The sequence below is a fragment of the Mus musculus genome, chromosome 14 (assembly GCF_000001635.26).
Source record: "Mus musculus strain C57BL/6J chromosome 14, GRCm38.p6 C57BL/6J".
NCBI classification, from domain to species: Eukaryota; Metazoa; Chordata; class Mammalia; order Rodentia; family Muridae; genus Mus; species Mus musculus.
In genome coordinates this window covers 103,669,072-103,689,944 of record NC_000080.6, presented here as the reverse complement: position 1 = coordinate 103,689,944, position 20,873 = coordinate 103,669,072, and the positions used below count along the sequence as shown (strand labels likewise).

General features: G+C 43.7%; 1 protein-coding gene across 2 annotated transcripts in view; it reads right to left on the bottom strand.

Annotated features, from left to right (window-relative positions):
• The window catches only part of Slain1 (SLAIN motif family, member 1), a 54,680-nt gene that overhangs the window by 14,963 nt on the left and 18,844 nt on the right, over window positions 1-20,873 (bottom strand). Inside the window, exons 3-5 of one of the 2 annotated variants that reach the window (NM_001361639.1) lie at window positions 5,562-5,711; window positions 4,127-4,276; window positions 1,542-1,883 (exon numbers count right to left, since the gene is read on the bottom strand). In NM_001361639.1, the coding sequence (NP_001348568.1) occupies window positions 1,542-1,883; window positions 4,127-4,276; window positions 5,562-5,711 (642 nt within the window). The remainder of the gene's footprint in view (window positions 1-1,541; window positions 1,884-4,126; window positions 4,277-5,561; window positions 5,712-20,873) is intronic. The other variant, NM_198014.3, reaches the window with a different exon arrangement.

Sequence of the window (20,873 nt, the reverse complement as noted above, 5' to 3'; positions counted from 1 at the left end):
AACTCAGGGCCTGGTGACCTCAGAGCCTGTGACTGCAGCTGTAAAGCTGACTGCTCAGAAGCACAGACAAGAAATTACCTTTGTGTCCCAGGTCCCCTCGCGTGAAGAAACACTTAGGAAAAATAAAACCACTGCAGCCAAATCCTGGACTGCGGTGTGCATCCAGGCTCCCGTGAGCAGCATCAGAGCTGGGGCTTCTGGGAAACCCAGTCCTTTCTAAGTGGTATCACTTTTCCAAGGCAGAGGCAGTGGCACAGAGGAGCACAATCCACTGACGATGCCAAGATGCGGAGCCAGAGCTTGCAGGATGAACTCAACTGTGGTGCTTGAAAGCACCTTCAGGTAACATGCCCAGGTGCCCACCCAGCTGCGACATGATGCCACACCCCCCAGTAAACACACGCGTGGAGAATGTAGTGCCAACTGCCTGGCAGTAGGAGCTCGGAGATATTAGCTGCTAAGACTTGCTTTAGCCAACACTCTCAAGTTAAAATCTGAGTGTGTTAAGAGAAATATTGGGAATATAGTGCTTTCAATATTTTCAAATGAACTTCTAGTCTGCAGTAATAATTCAAGTACGGAGGAAGGAAAGGTGAAAACTAGGAATGTTTGATCACTAATCCAATTTGTATTCACCCTACTGACATTTTAAAGAACTATTTACCTACTTACAGACTTTGAGAAATAGTACGATTTTATAATTAAAGGCTCTAACTATGTAAGTCCAAAATAGCCAAGTAGTTTCCCCACTTTTCTAGGTTCTGCATGGAGGTTCTGGCTGATCAGCAACACAAACAAACGCACACCAGCCTTGGAGTGCTACCCAATTGTTCTCTTGGTGGTTCCGAAAAGTCAGACTCTAATTTCTTGGGATACGAGGAAGAGAACAGTAAATAATATGAAGGAGAATTATAACCCACCACAATGAGGTGAATTACCAACCAGTTTCTGCTTCAAACACGGAGCAGCTGTCTCCCTCATCCTACTGCTCTGTGGCTATCAATTTGAAGTTGGGAATTAGACACATGCTTCCCCAAACCCCTCCTAAATCTGAGGGTGCAGCAGGCTCCCAAATCTTCACTTTGGGTGCTCTAAGCCCAAACCCCACAGTGACAGGCTATTGAGGCTGTGAGGGCAATAAGGGATCTTTAACCACATGGAGCTCAGCCAGGAAGCCTCCAGCCTGCCCAATACAGCCACCTCATGCTGGACAAACAGCAACATAAAGTTTCCCACATTAAGGGGCGGAGAGGTGGCTCAGTCAGTACAATGCATGCAGCACAGGTGTGAGGCCACCTTGTGTGTGTGTGTGTGTGTGTGTGTGTGTGTGTGTGTGCGCGTGCGCGCGCACACACACAAGTACACAAAAGACCATTCTGAGACAGGATCATCATGGCAGTTTTCCTGAAGTCGGAAATCTATAAGCTGAGACATAGGTAGGGTAGGAGGTAGTCAACGTTAGATGTAAATTTAGACCAAACTGACAAGGGCACAAGGAGGATAAGCCTAGACCGGCCTCACCGGCTGAACGCATAACCTACCTCCATTGGTCCTATTTGGTTGCTGGTCTGCAGTCTGGGCTTGAGGTGGGTAATACTGTGGCTGCTGGAAGTTATTTGAGGGGAAATACTGGGTACTGGGGCTCCTCCTGCAATCCCGGATGCTGGAGAAAGTCTGTGAGTGGGGGATCCCTCTTTGGAAAGGTGAACACCTCGGAAGACGGGGCTGGGGTGGCGGCAGATGGTCAAACTCTTCCTCGTCCTCCAGGCTGTAGCGATCATACTCTTGATCACTGCATGTCCCCTTTTTCCCTGAACTCAGGGATACACTGGAACTGTTTCTGGACACTGATGCTGACGTGGAAGCGTAGTCTTGCCTGAGACCTAGTGAAACACACAGTACTTGACATTTTTATTTTAAAATGGCAATAAGTCACTCAAACAAGGACATAGCATTTTGTTTAAGGACATTAAATAACCACCAACACAAACAAAAAAAAAAAAAAAAGCCTCACATTTATCTACCAGTCACATATCTAATGTTAGGTCAGACAATTTTGAAAAAACTATATCCCCATGGCTGTGAAGATCAGACCTATCTGCTATGGCTCCAGAAATCATTACCTATAAAAATGTCCAAATTATCCTTTTTCAGGTTTGAATACAGTTAGGAAAACAGAGTTTAGGAAGAAATAATCACTATAACTACAAATTCCTGTGAGCCAAAGGTATTACAAAAACCAAATCCCTGATGCAGTAAGGTACCTGCTCCCTCTACTGATGTCCAGGGCTAAAAAGAAAGTTTAAAACCTGAGGAGCGAATATTTTCAAACAAGGTCATCTCTCACTTTCTTTTATGTTACTAGCTATAATTTCTTCAGAGCACCACGATGCTTCAACGCTTCAGTAGCTTTAAGCCATCCTCACCATCCTCAGTAGCATTCACCCTATAGACAGTCACACTGTCTTTGTTTTTCATTACTATGAATTTGTTATGATGCAGTGTTTTATTCCTAACATTGCCTGTAGCCAAGTTTTAAAGTAGTCTCTTCCTGGCTACTTAATATCTAAATATGAGTCCAATCTTTTTCCACATTTTGGGCTAAGCACTTAAATTCACAGCTAATGATACAAAGTAACTGCCTTGCTCTTCACCATGTATCTTATTAAACCCTGCATAAGTATCACCATGTGTTTCACAGGGCTCTTGAGTAATTCTAAAATGAGGAAATTGGTGTGTTTAAGTTTCCACTATGCTGGCCTGAAGAGATAAACCCTAAACAAGCTTTACCCAGTGCTGCAATGCACACCTTACTGCGCCCTCGATACCAATGCCTCTGAAGTGCCTCACACAAGGTAAACTGCTGTAGTTCCAGTGATCTCCCACAGTCACTCAGCCTGGAGCATAGGAATCATTTTTACTGATGTTTTTAAAGATTACTATGGGCCCCCACAAAGCCCTAGGAAGTAATTCAAGGACCTCACCCAGTTTCCAACAGTTTTGCAAATTTTTTATTAGAATAATAATTAGGATATCAACAGTGTTATAATCTACCCATTTTATTCAGATTTTTTTCATATACTTATGTATGTACAGGTCAATATTATCTTTCTTATAATTATTGTACTCGCTGCATGCGTGTATGCCACTCACAATACCAAGAATCTCTACACCACGAACCCTTTTGTAGTATCAAAGCCCATCTGCTATCATCTTCCTTCCAGGTCCTTCAGCCCCACCCCCACCCACCAATCTGCCCTACACTTCCCAAGGCCTATAATTTCAAAAGGTTACAGAAATAGTTACACTGCAATCTCTTGTGATTCCCTAGAGCCCACCTAAGGTGACCTATCAATAATCATGTGTTCCTGTTTACTGAGGAGTAACACTCTAGGATATGGATATTCCACATTTTCTTAAGCCTTCATTACCGAAGGGCATCTAAACACACTCCAGCTAGAAGGTGATGGTCTAAATGAGAAATACCCTCCATAGACTCCCACATTTGAGCACTTGGTCTCCAGTTGAGGGTGCTGTCTGGAGACATTTAGGAGCTGTGAGCCCTGCTGAGGGAAGTACAGCACTAGCTACAGGCCTTGAGAGTTCATAGCCTGGCCCTCCTTCTGGTTCACTCTCCTGTTTCCCCTTTGCTGTTAAAGGTGTGATCTCTCAGCTTCCTTCTCCTCTTACCATGCCTGCTGCTTGCAGCCATCCTCCACCATGTCATAGTGGACTCTCACCCTCTGGAACCATGAGCAAAATAAACTCTTTTTTCCTTAAGCTGTCTGTGCATCTGATGTTTAACCACAACAACAGAAAAGTAACAGATACAAGCTACTGCAAATAAAGATGCTGAGAACCTTTGTGTGTCAGTTTTTAACCTACTGCTATGAGCAGAATGTTCTGGAATGCCTACAGTCTCCATAGATCAATGATGCTGAGAGTTGGCCTAACACCTCCAATGTTCTTCAGCACTTAAGGGACATGTAACTCTTCCAACTACAAAGGAAGCTGATATGAAACAAAGAATCCGCTTGTCTGCCTACTCCCTGGGAAAGGTTCATGACTCTCCAGCACTTATTGTCTAAGTGGGGAACCTGGGGTCCCTCAATTAAAAAGAACATACTCTCTTCTTGCAGACGAGCCATGATCTGAACATCAGTAAGGTCCTGTAATTTATATCCCATGGATATAGAGTCATCCTCCAACTCCGAGGTACTCAGCTCACTGTCGATGGATGACTGCGGACTAAGTGGAGAGCCCCTGGAGGTATAACCTAAAACACAGAGGAAATACATTATTATTATTGAAATCATAAGTATACATGTGTTATAACTCATATACAAGTGGCATTTTCCTTGTTTACATGTCACAAAAGACTGACATGACACCATTTGACAAACAATAAATATATCTTTACTTGTTTATAAATTATAAGTATAAAACAATTTATTTATTGTTTTCTTTTTTCTCAAATCCAACTTCTAGAATGAAAGCAAAATCATTCGATACTGCCTACTAAAAAATTCGTGCCAAAATCTAAGAGAGCAGTGTTTGAGGACACACACACACATGCTAAGAAAACTGTGCATACAAAATTTATATGTATATAAATGCATACATGTACATATAATATATGCATATATGCATACTTTTAATTGATAATCAGATGACTGTCTCTGGCAATAACTGATTATATATTTCACAATTAAATTTAACACAGTCCATGTTTAGTGGGCAGACACAGTAGTGTCATAAATGGAAAATGGCATGCATAAAAGAAACATTTATATAAAATCATACACAACTTCGTAATTGTGACCAGTGAACTATCACAGGAGGCTTGCTGATCCCCAGGGAAAAATAGTCAGTGGGATAATCTAAAGGAACCAAAGAGGAAAGGAGTCGAACGAAAGAGCAACTTTTCAAATGTTATTTCGATGGATTCACACCAATGCTGAGACAAAAAAGGCAATGGTGAAGAGACTCTAATCTCATAAAGATCCAACATTGCTTCTGCTGAGGCCTGGATTCAAAAACCTAACAGAAAACACAAACTCTAGAAAATGACATAAAGTCATGTAATCTTTTTGTTTGTTTGTTTGTTTTGTTCTTGTTTTTCGAGACAGGGCTTCTCTGTATAGCCCTGGCTGTCCTGGAACTCACTTTATAGACCAGGCTGGCCTCAAACTCAGAAATCCTTCTGCCTCTGCCTCCCGAGTGCTGGGATTAAAGGCGTGCGCCACCACGCCCGGCAAAGTCGTGTAATCTTGAAATCAGTAAAGAAATACCTCAACCCAGATCCCATCCACGTCAAGCATTCGGAAACGCGTACCTACATGGCGCTTTCGCTAGAGAGGGCAATCTACCAAACACAACCTAGCCAAGCAGTGAACAAGCACACGGACGGACGCATGCGCTTTCCGTACACAGAGGAAGCGTGCAGCATAACCTCTCAGACACTAGATCACCCTCGGGCTTTCCCACGGCAGATGGACGTGTGTGTCCTGTTTCATGGCTAAGTAGCAAAGCAAGCAGCTGGTCAGGAATTGAAATATTACCTGTTCTTTCAGGTGTTAGTATTGCTTTGTTGGAGGTTTTAGAGGAGCTGGGAGTACTAATGCCATTGCTATAAGGGCTGAGTCTTGCAACAGGGCTATAAGGGAAAGCCAGGGAGGCAGGTGAAGAGAAGAGACTCCGCCATCGGCTCGCTGTCACGGAAGCAAAAACAGCAGCAGTTAGCGCTACACAGGCAGATGCTGGTTCATCAGGGGGAAAAGGAGACTTTTTTTTTTTTTCAAGAAAGGAAAACAAAGCAACTTTTCATACATTAACTGACTTCCATTTATTTAAGGAGAATATGTAAAAACAAGCCATTTATGAGTTAGGCCCCATTCACACAACTACTGAGAAATAGCAAGTCTGCCTCATTCTGATTAAATGCAATATAAAAGGGGAAATTCAGCCTTCCACGTTAGAAGTATTTTCTATTTCTGAGTAAAAATTAAGTGTTTTGTGATCACATAAAACAATATCAAAGGGGGAAAAAAAACAAGAAAACTTGAAATTTCTAAAAGTTTAAGGACATGTTCTTAATAGTAAATGTTCAGAGCCCTAAATATTATCTGGTCTACTTTCAATGCAGTTAATTTCAGAACATACTGATCAAAAACTTTTATATAGATACATCTTTAGAGATGGGAGCAGTTAGGAGCGCTTGTAGCTCTTGCAGAGACCCCGTGGTTCTGCACGGTGGCTCACAACTATTCAGAACTCCAGTTCTGGATGAGGTTCGGAGCTCTGTGAGCAACAGGCATGCACACGGGACGCATGCATACACACAGGAAAAACACTCACACAAATTAAACAAATTCATTCTTAAAAGACAAGACCAACCCTGAAAAGCATCCAGGGCCTTTCTACGGTGCCTGCTAAGGGGCACTCGCCCACCACCGAGAAGTTTGTGAGGTGGCCCCTGGGATGGGGAGCATGGAGAATGTGGGCAGTCAAGCAAACAGTAAGCTGGATCCTTGAAAATCCCACTAAGGTCATTTAAAAGAGCAGAACTGTTTCCGCCTCCGTCCAGCGTCTTAAGAGATGAGTACTATTTCAGTCATGTAAATATGATTTTACTTCCTATAGAGGTGAGGGAAGCCAGCCAAGCAACTATATTCAGAATCCTCAGGTTGCCTGGGAGACGCTGTCATGAGGTCTGGTTCCTAATTGACACAGATCTTGTGAGTCCTTTATTCTACTTGTATGCCTGTGCTCCATCAGTTCTTACTGAGTCGGAGCAGACATGGACTCTCAGAACTTGACCCCATCCCCACCCCCAATATACCATGAAATTGCAGTTAACACACATGAGGTGGTTGCTCTTACCACCTTCAATCTCAATTGCAGGGTATCTGTCATTACAAATTCTGTGTACAGAAGATAAAGCCAATAGTCCTTTGTGACTGCTAACTTGGTGGACAGACAATGATATTTTATATGAGTTTGATCTTGCGCCAGGCCAATTACAATGACTTCGTGTTCTCATCCACAGATGCAGGGGGACAACACATCACAAGCAAACAGCATCCATTATTCTACACAATAACTACAGTGGCCCAGCCTTCCTGCACAATGGCACAGTTATCGCAGCTATGACAGCAAGATCACAACTAGGAACAGATAGCATCTATTGCAAGCAAGAACACTACATTGTTCTTCAGAAAGGAGCTGGGTATTTGGGCAGAGGGAGGAGAATTATTATAAAGGCAATCTCACAAAACAATGTTGCTCTATTAATGCCCACGGCTCTGCTGTGGAGGAGAAGGGGAGGGAGCAAGAGGAGGAAGGGACACTTCCTCTCCATTCCTTTCTGCGGAGCTAAGGATCCACACCAGAAACAACTTCCTAAATAACAAACAACACAGGACAGTTAAAGGGGCAGTTTCATTTGGTTGATTTGTTTGCTTTGGAGTTTGTTTTTGTTTGTTCTTTTGAGACAAGGTCTTTCCCACAGGACATGCTGGCCTCAAACTTACTATGTAATTGAGGCTGGCCTTGAACTCCTGGTCCTATTTCTCTGGCCAAAGTGCTGGAGTTACAAATGTCTGCCGTCATACCCAGCTAGCAGAGTGGACTTTCTTAATACAAAGATGTTAACTTGTTTGATTCTTAAAGATGCCCAAAATGACCCCAAGAGGAGGAAGACAATCTTCCCAAGGCAGAAACAGGATTGGCTGCTCTCCAATGATTTTCCTTCACTCCTATTCTACAAAAGGATTCGTTGTAGGAACTCCTGGACGTGACGTGAAGTGTGCTTTTTACTGAATTCCAACCCCTGCCGGAAGGAAAGGCCGACTGTGCTCAGTCATCTGCTCGCTTATTTTCTGTGCATCTTTAAGTTTTCCAATTTAAAATAAATATTAGTGAAGTTGTTTTATACCTTCTCATACATACAAGAAAAAAAAAATCCTACATAAGTCCCTCCAGGGATCACACTAAGACAATCCTGGGAAGATATCAGGCAGTTATTGCTTTCAGAAAAAGACGTCTAGCTTCTGCAGCCCACTGCCACAGTTATTGTGTGGGTGCATGACAGAGAAATTCCCGGAAAAACTGATAGTCCATCAATCAGCTTTGCCTAGACTCACACACACACACACAAAATAGGGAATATTCAAATTTTACTGAGTATATGTCTCTGCATAATATCAAAGGCAAACTGAAGAATCAATATGATCTAATTCACATGAAAGAGAAGCCTGATCTAACTAAAATCTCAGTGACATCCTCGGAGGAGGTCAGTTCTGCACGAAACAGAGTTAAAAACTCAAGAAATACGGGGCTAGAGAGGTGGTGCAGGCCTGAGCTTTGTTCCCAGCCCCGACACCGGTGGCTCACAACCACCACCTCAGCCCCAAGGGATCTGATGCTCTCTTCAGGTTTCCACAGCTTCACACACATGGTACACAATCCCAGACTCCCACATCACATAAAGAACAACGTAAGAAAACAACTAATGCGGCCAAGTATTCTATAAACCGCCGCACTCATACTGTGTGCTCATGTGCAGATGACATCCTTTCAGCCACTTGGGATCCGAGCTGAGGGCAGTACACACAACGTGAAACATGTTAAACTAATGTCTACTTACTTTAAAACCAGCCTACCGTTCCTACTCTGACAGCTACACTATTTTATCCAGTACCTTAAACTTAAAATAACAGTGTTCAGCATAATGTCTTTGAAGACAAAGGTGAATATAATTAGACATTTCAAGCCAGTAATAGGTTCAGTGAAAGAAACGTGCCTGTAGAACACTCCCCCACACTCATAAGAAACAACTAACTCCCTGAATTCATCAGTATTAATCTTGTGACCCCACCCCCACCCCAGCTAATGATTTTTATATTACTATTGGTGAAGATCTGTGACTGGGAAAACCAACCTGTAAAAATTAGCTAAAGGGGAGTCACTGAAGAATTCTGGGGCACACAGTTAAAATGAAAACTCCAGCCAGTTGATAGTAAACCACACAAAAACGCAAGCAGGCTTCCTCAGTCTTGAAAAATAAACATCTTCTAAAATCTCCAAAAGGGCCCAGACCTTCGATCCTTACAGGCACGCTGCTTCGGGTGCCCGACATCTGTGCTGTTTAGTCAGGTGGAGTGCCCAGGGAGGACAGAGCTTTGATCTTTCTAGGAAAATCTATCTGTCAGCACCACTTCACATTTCTAACCTCCACTTCATCCTTTCCGCCTTCTTACTACACTCACACATACAAGGCAAAGCTGTAGCACGCAGACACTATGTCAACTCTTAACCCACTCGTCTCCTAAGCACCCTCAGAGAAGTCAGGTGACCTAGAGTCAGTGTCACCCCAGAAGGGCAGAATGATCCTGTTCAAACAGGCTTTCTAAAAGAGCCTAGCACTGGCTCCTCAAAGTTTACACAGACCCACTTTCTAAATAAGTCATGATCTTGTGACTCTTGCTCATGGCTTCTCTTCTTGACCACCTAAAATGTACTCTCCCTCAGTCTTCTACAGTTTAGCCTTGTGGGGCTGACCAAGTGTCACTTCGATATCTGTATGCAAATGGCCTGTGCAATTCTGGAGCGAGAGGAGAGACAGACACAGAGAGAGACAGACAGGGTGGTGGGGAGGAAGGAAAAGAAATGAAAGAAAAGCTACAGAATGTCTCAGACCATCACTATTTACAAAACCCGTCCAGAGCCATTCAGTATTTGCCAAGAGATACAGAAAGCACTGACGGTCAGTCTCCAGTGGCGACTGACTCCTCCTCACAGAAACACACGGAGGTTCTCCTGCTCCCTCCCATGCGGGGAAGCCTGCTGAGCCCGTATGCTTCCCCCCCACCCCCGCCTTTGAAAAATCACTTCTCCCCTCCCTTGAACAGGCACCCACTATCACACTGTAGAGTGCCGGATGCCACAGCCACTGAGATGAATAAAATATGGGGAATGCTCGCCCTCCTTCCCACTCCAGTTTCTAAATAGTAGCTACCGCAGAAGAGAGGCAGGCAGGCAGGCAGGCAGGCAGGGAAGTAAGGCCTTGCAGGAAGCACAGTGGAGCAGAGTGAGGAACACAGTCAGAATGAAGCTCACACCGGGAGGAGTTTCCAACAGAAGGCATGATGTTTAAAAGGGCCCTTGGCAGCGGAGGAGCCTTTGTGTCGCAAAATGCCCTCCTGGGATGGAGAAGAGCAGCAGAGGTGCAAAGGCATAAAAGAGCAGCTTCCAGCCTTGAGTGACAAGTGTCCATTTAGGCCTCAGCTGAGGGACACGCTGGTAGAACTAGGGAGTCCCTGACGACACTGACTCGTACACTGTATATATACACGGTTGGATTCTGACAGATAGAGAGGCACAATTAGATCTGTATCTTATGACGACAGCCATGCAAATGAACTAAAGACATACAGACTGATGGCCAGGAGGACAACTGTGGAGACTTCCCAGCAGATTCAGGAAGGCACAGTCCTCACTAAAGCATGCTCGGAACATCTGGTCAGATGGGCACAATGAGCTATCAGCTGGGCTCAGGTGGAGACATCTACCACCCAGGGAACATGAGAGTGGAGAAAGACGAACGCAGTCACACCACCCACTCAAACAAAGAACACAAGACGCACATGCCAAAACCAAAGCTGAGCTCAGCTGAGATGGTGCAGGACAGGCTCCGAGTACAGACTTAGCATTCAGGAGTGGACAGCAGACAGACACAGAAAAGTACAGCAAACAGGTGCTAGATGAAGGGGAAAGACATAGACAAAAAGACAAGGGATTAAAGGGACGGCTAATTAAGAATGGATATTTGGAGGGCTGGAGAGATGGCTCAGTGGTTAAGAGAACTGACTGCTCTTCCAAAGGTCCTGAGTTCAATTCCCAGCAACCATATGGTGGCTCACAGCCATCTGTAATGGGATCAATGCCCTCTTCTGGTGTGCCTGAAGACAGCTACAGTGTACTCATATAAATAAAATAAATAAATCTTTTTTAAAAATGGATATTTGGAGTCAAGATTTTATAATCCAAGAACTTGAGAGGCTGAGGCAGAGGAATTATCATGAATTCCATGGAAACCAATGGGGGAAAGTGGTAAGAGGAAAGAATGTATGGAGAATCCGTCAAGGAACCTGAGAAAGGCCACCTTGAAGGGTGAAGAGGCTCAAAGAAAAAAACGGATATAAGACAAACACACAATAAAGCAAGACAAGAGAATAGTAGGGAATGGTCTGCATAGGAGCTATAGCCCCTGTCAGAGGGATGTGGCAGAGGAGAACTAGGAAAAGGCCAGGGCAAATCAGACCCCAGCGAATACAAATTACAAAGCAAGCCAGAGACACTAGTACGAAGAGATGGAGCAGATAGGAGATGAAGAAAAAAGTCTTTAAGGAGCGCTTGCTTACCAAAAGTGAGGAGATATATGAGCTGGGGGGCAGGGGGACCTCAGAGATGAGGGAAGGGGTGGTGTGCAGGAGGAGCAAGTGCATCTACGGCTCACAGAGACTGTGAGAAGGGGAGCATTGCAGAGGGAAGGAAGGCAAACCTGCTAACCAGAGGCATGGCAGACAGGGAGGAGAAAGGGGCACAGCCTCGGAAAGGGGCTCACAGGAGATGAACGTGAGTCATAAGGACCTGTTATGTGTAAACTAGAGAGCAATAAATATTATAAGAAGGCAGAGGCTGGCATAAAGGGTTTCTCCCAGCAATGGTCTAGTTGTCAGTGCTGGGGGCTGAATCAAGGCCCTTGCACACAGAAGCAAACTCTCTGCACCGACTACACCCCTACCCAATGCACAGTAACCCTCTGCACTGACTACACCCTACCCAATGCGCAGTAACCCTCTGCACTGACTACACCCTACCCAATGCACAGTAACCCTCTGCACTGACTACACCCCTACTCAATGCGCAGTAACCCTCTGCACCGACTACACCCCTACCCAATGCACAGTAACCCTCTGCACTGACTACACCCTACCCAATGCGCAGTAACCCTCTGCACTGACTACACCCTACCCAATGCACAGTAACCCTCTGCACCGACTACACCCCTACCCAATGCACAGTAACCCTCTGCACCGACTACACCCCTACCCAATGCACAGTAACCCTCTGCACCGACTACACCCCTACCCAATGCGCAGTAACCCTCTGCACTGACTACACCCTACCCAACGCGCAGTAACCCTCTGCACCGACTACACCCCTACCCAACGCGCAGTAACCCTCTGCACCGACTACACCCTACCCAATGCACAGTAACCCTCTGCACCGACTACACCCTACCCAATGCACAGTAACCTTCTGCACTGACTACACCCCTACCCAATGCACAGTAACCCTCTGCACCGACTACACCCCTACCCAATGCACAGTAACCCTCTGCACTGACTACACCCTACCCAACGCGCAGTAACCCTCTGCACCGACTACACCCTACCCAATGCACAGTAACCCTCTGCACCGACTACACCCCTACCCAATGCACAGTAACCCTCTGCACTGACTACACCCTACCCAATGCACAGTAACCCTCTGCACCGACTACACCCTACCCAATGCACAGTAACCCTCTGCACTGACTACACCCCTACCCAATGCGCAGTAACCCTCTGCACTGACTACACCCTACCCAATGCGCAGTAACCCTCTGCACCGACTACACCCTACCCAATGCACAGTAACCCTCTGCACTGACTACACCCCTACCCAATGCGCAGTAACCCTCTGCACTGACTACACCCTACCCAATGCGCAGTAACCCTCTGCACCGACTACACCCCTACCCAATGCACAGTAACCCTCTGCACTGACTACACCCCTACCCAATGCACAGTAACCCTCTGCACCGACTACACCCCTACCCAACGCGCAGTAACCCTCTGCACCGACTACACCCCTACCCAATGCGCAGTAACAACAGTCGGGAATGACTGCCAACAACAACAACAGGACAGAAGCAGCTAACCATGGAAAAGTAAAGAGATTGCTTAGAAAATGTGGTTCAGCATATCTCAGGGTTAATCTTAATATGTAAACATCAGTGAGACATCTGAAGATGTTATCAAGTGTCTGTCTTATGATTACCTTCAAGTTTTTTGTCTTATTGGCTCAAGTTTATACAACTGATATTTGGTGGACATGTTGTTAATGGAATTGTCAAAATCCATAAGAGAAACAAAACGAATGCAAGTGATGGAAGATAACCCCACTATGACTTCAGGTAAAAGTAAGGACAGTCACACAGTGGGCTAAAGAGGACTCCCTACCACAGATGACAACAAACGGCCAGTCCACAGATGACAACAAATGGCCAGTGTGCCAGTGCGCCTTTTTTTTTTTTTTAAGAAAGCACCAACTAATAAATACTTCAGTTTTGCTGGCCTTAATGTTGGAGTCATAGCTACTTCTGAGATTACAAGAACAGCCCAGATAATATATACATAAATAAGGCTATGTGAAAGAGAAACTTCCCACGCACACAGTGAAAGTTGAATCTAGTAGCATACTCGCGGGCTGTGAAGTATTCTTTTGATTTTCTTCAACCATTTAAAAATGTGAAAGGCATCCTTTGTTCATGGCCACGCACTGGGAGAGACAGCATTTCGTAAGTCAGATCCTCAGAGTAACAGTGAGGGCTGACTCCGCCCAGGGAAGCAAGTAGGCGAACTGCAGATCCTCACACCTGCCTCCATTTCTCCAAGTCCAATCCCCAATCTCATCCATGGCTCTGCAGCAGAACACCTATCATAGACGCCCCTTCCTCCTTGCCTCCAATTCCAGTGGACTACACAGCTCTTACCCTCCTAACATCCACTGTGGCTCTCCCAAGCGCCACCTGCAGCAAGCACTCCTTGGTTACCCAGGCCACTTGTGGAAGAGAAGCCTGTAGGCTGACGACAGAGCTTCACACCTCCCACCATTTCTCCAAGACCAATCCCCAGTCTCATCCCCAGCTGTCCAGCAGACCTTCCACAGGGCCCTCTCCTCACCCCATCCCGTTCCCAGGGGAGTAACTACCAGACCCTGCCAGCCAGCTTTCCTTAATCCAGTAATGACCCCCACAGCTCCCAGTGCATCCAAAGTCTCAGGTCCCAGAACCACATTTTACCTGGAACCCAAAGTGCCCAGATCTATCAGGAGCCCATTGCTATAGACAACATACAGCCACCACATTCTCCTAAAAACCAGAGAGGAAACAAACCAACAAACAAAACCCCCACCCAACAAAGACAAGCCTAGCTACCAGCACCTAGAATCTCAATCTGGCCAATCCCAGACGCCCAGATGCCATCGTAAGAACACAATGAATGAGCAGCCAGGACAGCATGTCTCTGTTAGAGCCCAGCAATTCCACCACAGCCGGCGCTCAACAGTAAAGACCTTAAAAACACCCTTTATGAGCATGATGCAAGTGTTTAAAGAGGAAATGAATAAAGACATCCAAGGCCTGAACGTGGAAATAAAATCAATAAAGAAATCCCAAGCTGAGGGAAATCTGGAAAAATAGAAAAGAATTAGGAGCTCAAACAGGAACCACAGAGGCAAGCGCCACTGACAGAAAATAAGAGATGAAAGAGAGTCTCGGGCATGTTAACACACAATACAATGGTCAAAAACAAACAAAAGTTAGATCTTAAAACCTCCTGGCACAGAACATCCAGAAAATCTGGGACTATGAGAAGACCAGATCTAAAAACATTAGAGCTAGAAAAAAGAGAAGGTGGTCAGCCCAAAGGTCCAGGAAATATTCTTAACAGAAATATAGAAGATTTCCCTAACCCAAAGAAGTAGATCCCAATTAAATTATAAGAAGCATGCAGAACACCAAACAGACTGGACTAGAAAAGAAAGTTGCTTCAGTACATGACCAAAACACTAAATGTACAGAACAAAGAAAGAATACTAAAAGCTGCAAGGGAAAAAGGCCAAAAATGTATAAAGACAGACACATTAGAATTACACCTGACTTCCCAGTGGAGAATAAAAGCCAAAATGCCCTGAACAAATGTGCTGAAGATTCTGAGAGACCAAGCACACAGGAAGCCCAGACTAATATAACCAGAAAAGGTTTCACTTACAATAGATGGAGAATATAAGACATTTCATAATAAAACCCAAATCAAGCAATATCTACTTACAAATCCAGCCTTACAGAAGGTGCTAGAAGATAAAGTCCAACCTAAAGAAGTTAACTACATCCCAAGAAAAATTGAGACTAATTCCAGACTAGTAGCATCACAAGACGGGAAGCACATATACACATACATATTACACACACTCCCACACACACAACTCCCAGACACACACACACACAAACACACACACACACACACACTCATACACATTCTCACTCTCACACACACACACATACATACACCACACACTCACACACACACTCCCATACATACCACTTACCAAACTTAAACCAAGATCAGATAAGCAATTTAAGCAAACTACAAACCACAATAGAATCAGTCATTAAAAGTCTCCCATTTAAAAGAGCCCAGGCCAGGTAGTTTTAGCACAGAATTCTACTGGACAAAGAAAAGTTAATGCCAATACTCCTCAAATTATCCCACAAAACAGAAACAGAAAGAACATTTCCTAATTCATTTTATGAGGCCACAGTTACTCTGATACCCTAACCATACAAAGACCCAGCAAAGAGTTACAGACTAATTTTCCTTATGAGCAAAGACGCAGAAATACTCAATAAAATACTTGAAAATCAAATCCAAGGGCACATCAAAAAGATCATAGACCACTATAGACCACTGTCAAGTGGGATTCAACCTAGAAATGCCCAGGTGGTTCAACATACGTATATTGATAAATGTAACCCACTCTAAAGGCAAACCGAAAGACAAAGAACATATGATCATCTCATTAGGTGCAGAGAAGGCTTTTGATAAAATTCAGTACACGATTAATATCTCGGAGATATTAGGGATAGATACTAGGGCCATGCAAGTTCATAGTCAACATCAACTTAAATAGAGGGAAACTCAAGGCAATTCCACTAAAATCAGGAACAAGACCAGGCTGTCTACTCCTCCATACCCATTTTGTACAGCACCTGAAGTCTTAGCTAGAGAGATAAGACGCCTGAAGGAGATCAAGGAGATACAAATTAGAAAGGGAGAAATCAAAAAGTCATAATTTGCAGGTGATATTAGAGTATGCAGCCCTAAGAATTCCATCAGGAAACACCAACAGCTGATAAAAATCTTCAGCAACGTAGCTGGGTACAAAATTACCTCACAAGAATTAGTAGCTTTCCTATATACAAAGATTTCTGATATAGGAAAAAAAATCATTCACAATAGCCTCAAATAATATGAAATATCTTGGTGTAACCCTAGCCAAGCAAGTGAAAGATTTGTGTGATTAAAAATTTCAAGACATTGAAGAAAGAAATAAAAGAAAAGATATCAGAAGATAGAAAGATCTCCCATGCTTATAGATCCGTGGGATTAACATAATAAAAATGGCCATCTTGCCGAAAGCAATCTACAGGTTCAATACAATCTCCATAAAAATTCCAATACATTTCTTCACAGATCTTGAAAGGGCAATTTTCAGCTTCATAGAGAAACACAATAAAAATCAAGATAGCTTTAAAAAAGAAAGGAAAGGAAAGGAAAGGAAAGGAAAGGAAAGGAAAGGAAAGGAAAGGAAAGGAAAGGAAAGGAAAGAAAAGAAAAGAAAAGAAAAGAAAAGAAAAGAAAAGAAAAGAAAAGAAAAGAAAAGAAAAGAAAAGAAAAAAAAAGAGACCAACTGCAGGAATTATCACCATCCCCAGTTATAGAGCTGTAGCAGCAAACCTGCATGGTGCTGGAGCAAACAAGACCCAGACATAAATCCACACACCTAGGGACCTGAGTTTTGATAATGAGGTCAGAAATACACACTGGGAAAAAAAGACAGTATCTTCAACAAATGGCGTTGGTCAACCTGAATGGCTGCATGTAGCCCAGTGGTTCTCAACCTTCCTAATGCTGTGACTCTTAAATACATCTTGTGGTGACCCCAGCTATAAAAAGTATTTTGGTTGCTACTTTGTAACAAATTTGCTGTTATGAATTGTAGTGCAGATATTTTTAGAGATAGAAATTTGCCAAAGGGGTTGTGACCCACGGGTTGAGAAACACTGATGTAGAAGACCCAAATGGATACATACTTATCACCTTGAACAAAACACTACTTCAAATAGATCAAAGACGTCAACATAAAACCAGACAAACTAAATTCGATAGAAGATCAAGAGGGAAACAGCCTTGAACTCACTGGCACAGGAAAGGTTTTCTGAACAGAAGGGTGTTAGCACAGGCACTAAGATCAACAACTAATAAATGGGGGCCTTGTGAAACTGAGACAGTTCTGTAAGGCAAAGGACACCATCAATCAGACAAAGCAGCAACCTATGGAACAGAAAAAGATTCTTATCAACTACATAATTGAGAGAGGGCTAACATCCAAAAGATATTAAAAACAAAACAAACAAAAAACCAACCAAAAAAAAAAAAACCCTCAGGAAACTAGATAATCAAGAAAGCACATGACTCAAGTATGGCCACTATGGTCAAGTATGGCCACTATGGAAACCAGCATGACAGGTCCTCAGGAAGATGGAACTCACTCTATCTCAAGATCTTGTTATACCACTCTTGGGCACATACCCAAAGAGACACTTGCTTAACCATGTTCACTGTTGCTCTATTAGTGATACACAGAAATCAGAAAGGACCTAGATGTCCCAAACAGTAGAATCAATGAATAAGGAAAATATGGTACAATGGAGTATATTACTCAGCCATTAAAAAAAAAAAAAAAAAAAAAGACACCAGAAAAATTGCAGGGAAAGGGATGGAAGTAGAAAGACCATGCCAAGTGAAGTAGCCCAGACCCAGAAAGATCAATATGGTATGTTTTTACTTATACATGGATGTTAGCTGTGAAACAGATGGTAACCAAGCTACAAGCCATACAACTATGAGGGCAGGGACAGAGTGAGGGACTTGAGGGAACAGATAGATCTTGCTAGGACAGGGAAATGGAATAGACAGATATGGATGGGGGAACGACATGATCATCTGGGCAGTGGGAGGACAAGGAGGCTGAGGAAGGGGACATGGGGAAAGATAGCTAACATTAAGACACACTTGAGGGAAACCTAATACAGTAGAACCTCCAATGCTGGCTACTGTTCTACCAACCAGACACAAGTTCCTAAGTAAAGGGAGCCTCAATTGAGAAAACAACTTAGCTACAGGCCAGCCTGTAGTGCATTGTCTTAATGAGCAATTCAGGGCTAACGGCCCAGTCCACTGTGGGTGGGGTCACCTCTGGGCTGGTGGTCCTGGGTTCTATAAGAAAGGGACCCAGGGTGAAACCAAATACTACTGGTCCAAAACCAAGAAAACTGGGGTGATAAAAAGTCTAATGATACTGTGCTACACCCACAGATCAGCGCTTTGTTGAGCCAGCGTCAGACATGTTCCCCTTGCCACAGACTGGAACAAATACAGCCGTATAAGCAGACACTACACAGAGACAGACCTTGGAACACTTGGCCCTAAATGGGAGGCCTCCATCAAATTCCTCCCAACCCCTAGTGCTTAGGAACCCCACGGAAGAAGAGGCAGAAAGAACATAAGAGCCAGAGGGGATGGAGGACCCCAGGAGAATGAGGCCCTCTGAATCAAATGAGCAAAGCTCATATGAACCCACAGAGGCTGAAGCAGCAAGCACGGTCCCAGCATGGGTCTGCACCAGGTCCTCTTATAATATGTGCTTATAATATGGCTTCCAGTTTAGTGTTTTTATGGTATTCCTAAATACACAGATGAGCAGTTCTCTGATTCTTGTGCCTTCTCTAGGGCTCTTTTCTTTCCTTGTTTTTGTCTTGTCCAACTTCAATGTGATAACTTTGTCTTGTATTTTATTTTTTAAAAATGGATGGATAGATGGAAGGATAGAATGAATGAATGAATGAATGAATGAATGAATGAATACCTAGCCACTAGGGTAAAGGTTACTTACCTGCTAGGAGAGGGAAAATCAGTTTTCTACAGTAGAAAGGTACACACCATTCCAGGACAGGCTTCGAGTTCACAGCAGTTGACCAACATTTAATAGACTCCAAGGTTTTCTGTGGTTTTTATTTGGTTACAGTTTGGTAGTTTTTTATTTCTTTAGGGGTAGTGTTTTGTTTTCTTGGTTTGGGGGGAATTTTGTTGCTGTATTGGAGGTGTGTTTTGTTTTGTTTTGTTTTTAAAGAAACTTAAAGTTGGGTGGGTAGGGAGGGGAAGAGGGTCTGGAAGAACTTGGGCATTGGAAGAATACGATCAAAACATATTTAAATTTAGAAATTACTTTTAAGAAAAGAAAATGACCAGTGAGGGCTGATGAAAAGAAAAGAAAACAAGACAGAAAGCACTGGTTCAGGGGTTCCCTACAGAACCTAGGCTCCTCTCAAGATTTAGTATGTAGCACAAGCTGGCCTGGAATTCAAAATTTCCCCCACTCCAGCCTGAGCGTGAAGAGCAGAGACACACAGCACCACACCCAGCGAGAAAGCATCTTTACTACAGTCTTCCATAGCACAAAGGTCAACGCCAGACTGAAAGGATGCAGGAATGAGAAGCAGACACCTGGGCACCAGCTCCTTCCTACCACAGGTTAGTTTCTAGGCTTGAGCAATGACACAAAACCCTCAAGCTAGTGAATTCTTGTTTGGGAAAAAAAAAAAAGCAAGTCTGTGGGAAGGTGATAAGACCATGGTATATACAGTATGGAAGTATACCACGCATATGATTCTCTCACTATAATGCATTTCATAAGTGGAAAATTCCTGAGCGTTGTAACACACACAGTCAACATCCTGAGGAAAATGGGTAAAAACTAGGTAAAGCAAAGAGTGTCTCTAGGAATTATCTTCTGTCTCTGAATTTTAGTGCGTTAAAATTAGAGCCTTCTTAAAATAGATTTTATTTTATAGGCATACATTTTATTTTATCCAGGCAATTTCATGGATGTGTCTGTTTCCTCAGGTGTTCATACCCTAGAAACAAGCACTGAATTATGTGTGAGCCTCTGGCAGTTTCTACAGTGGACACGTATTGGCTCAAAGTCCACCTCAGGGAAATTGATCTGGTTTGAGTAAGAATGGCCACTCTAGGCTCCTGTATTTGAATGCTTAGTCATGGGGCAATGGCACTACTTGAGAAGGACCGGGGATGTGGCCTGGCTGGAGTAGGTGTGGCCTTGTTAAAGGAAGTGTGTGACTGGGAATGAGCTTTGAGGTTTCAAAAGCTTCAGCCAGCCTCAGTTTCTTTCTCTTCCTGCTGCCTGTGGATCCAAATGTAGAGCTCTCAGCTCCTTCTCCGTGTCTGCCTGCATGCTGCCATGCTGCCCGCCGTAATGACAATAAAATAAACAAACTGTAAGCCAGCACCAATTAAATGCTTTATTTTGTAGGTGTTGCCATGGTCATGTGTCTCTTTACAACAATAGAACAATGACTAAGACAGAAACTAATGCTCTAAATGCCATATTTAAAAAAAAAAAAAAAAGATGGTTTCCTCAAAACCATAGGCTCCAAGTTGACTCAAACAACATTGTTCATTGCCACAGTCCTGGAAGGGAAAGGAAAGTAAGGCCAGGATTGTATACTTCCAGCTCTTCTGTCTTATTCTTTCTGCAATGAGAAGCTGGGCCTCTACTTATGACACATAGATGGGACCAACCACAAGGCCCTTACTAGCAGGGAAAGCTTAGTCTGAGAACAGTGAAGGCACAAGAGGCATCATTACAAGCTCCTAACACTTTCAGATACTATAATCTTTTTA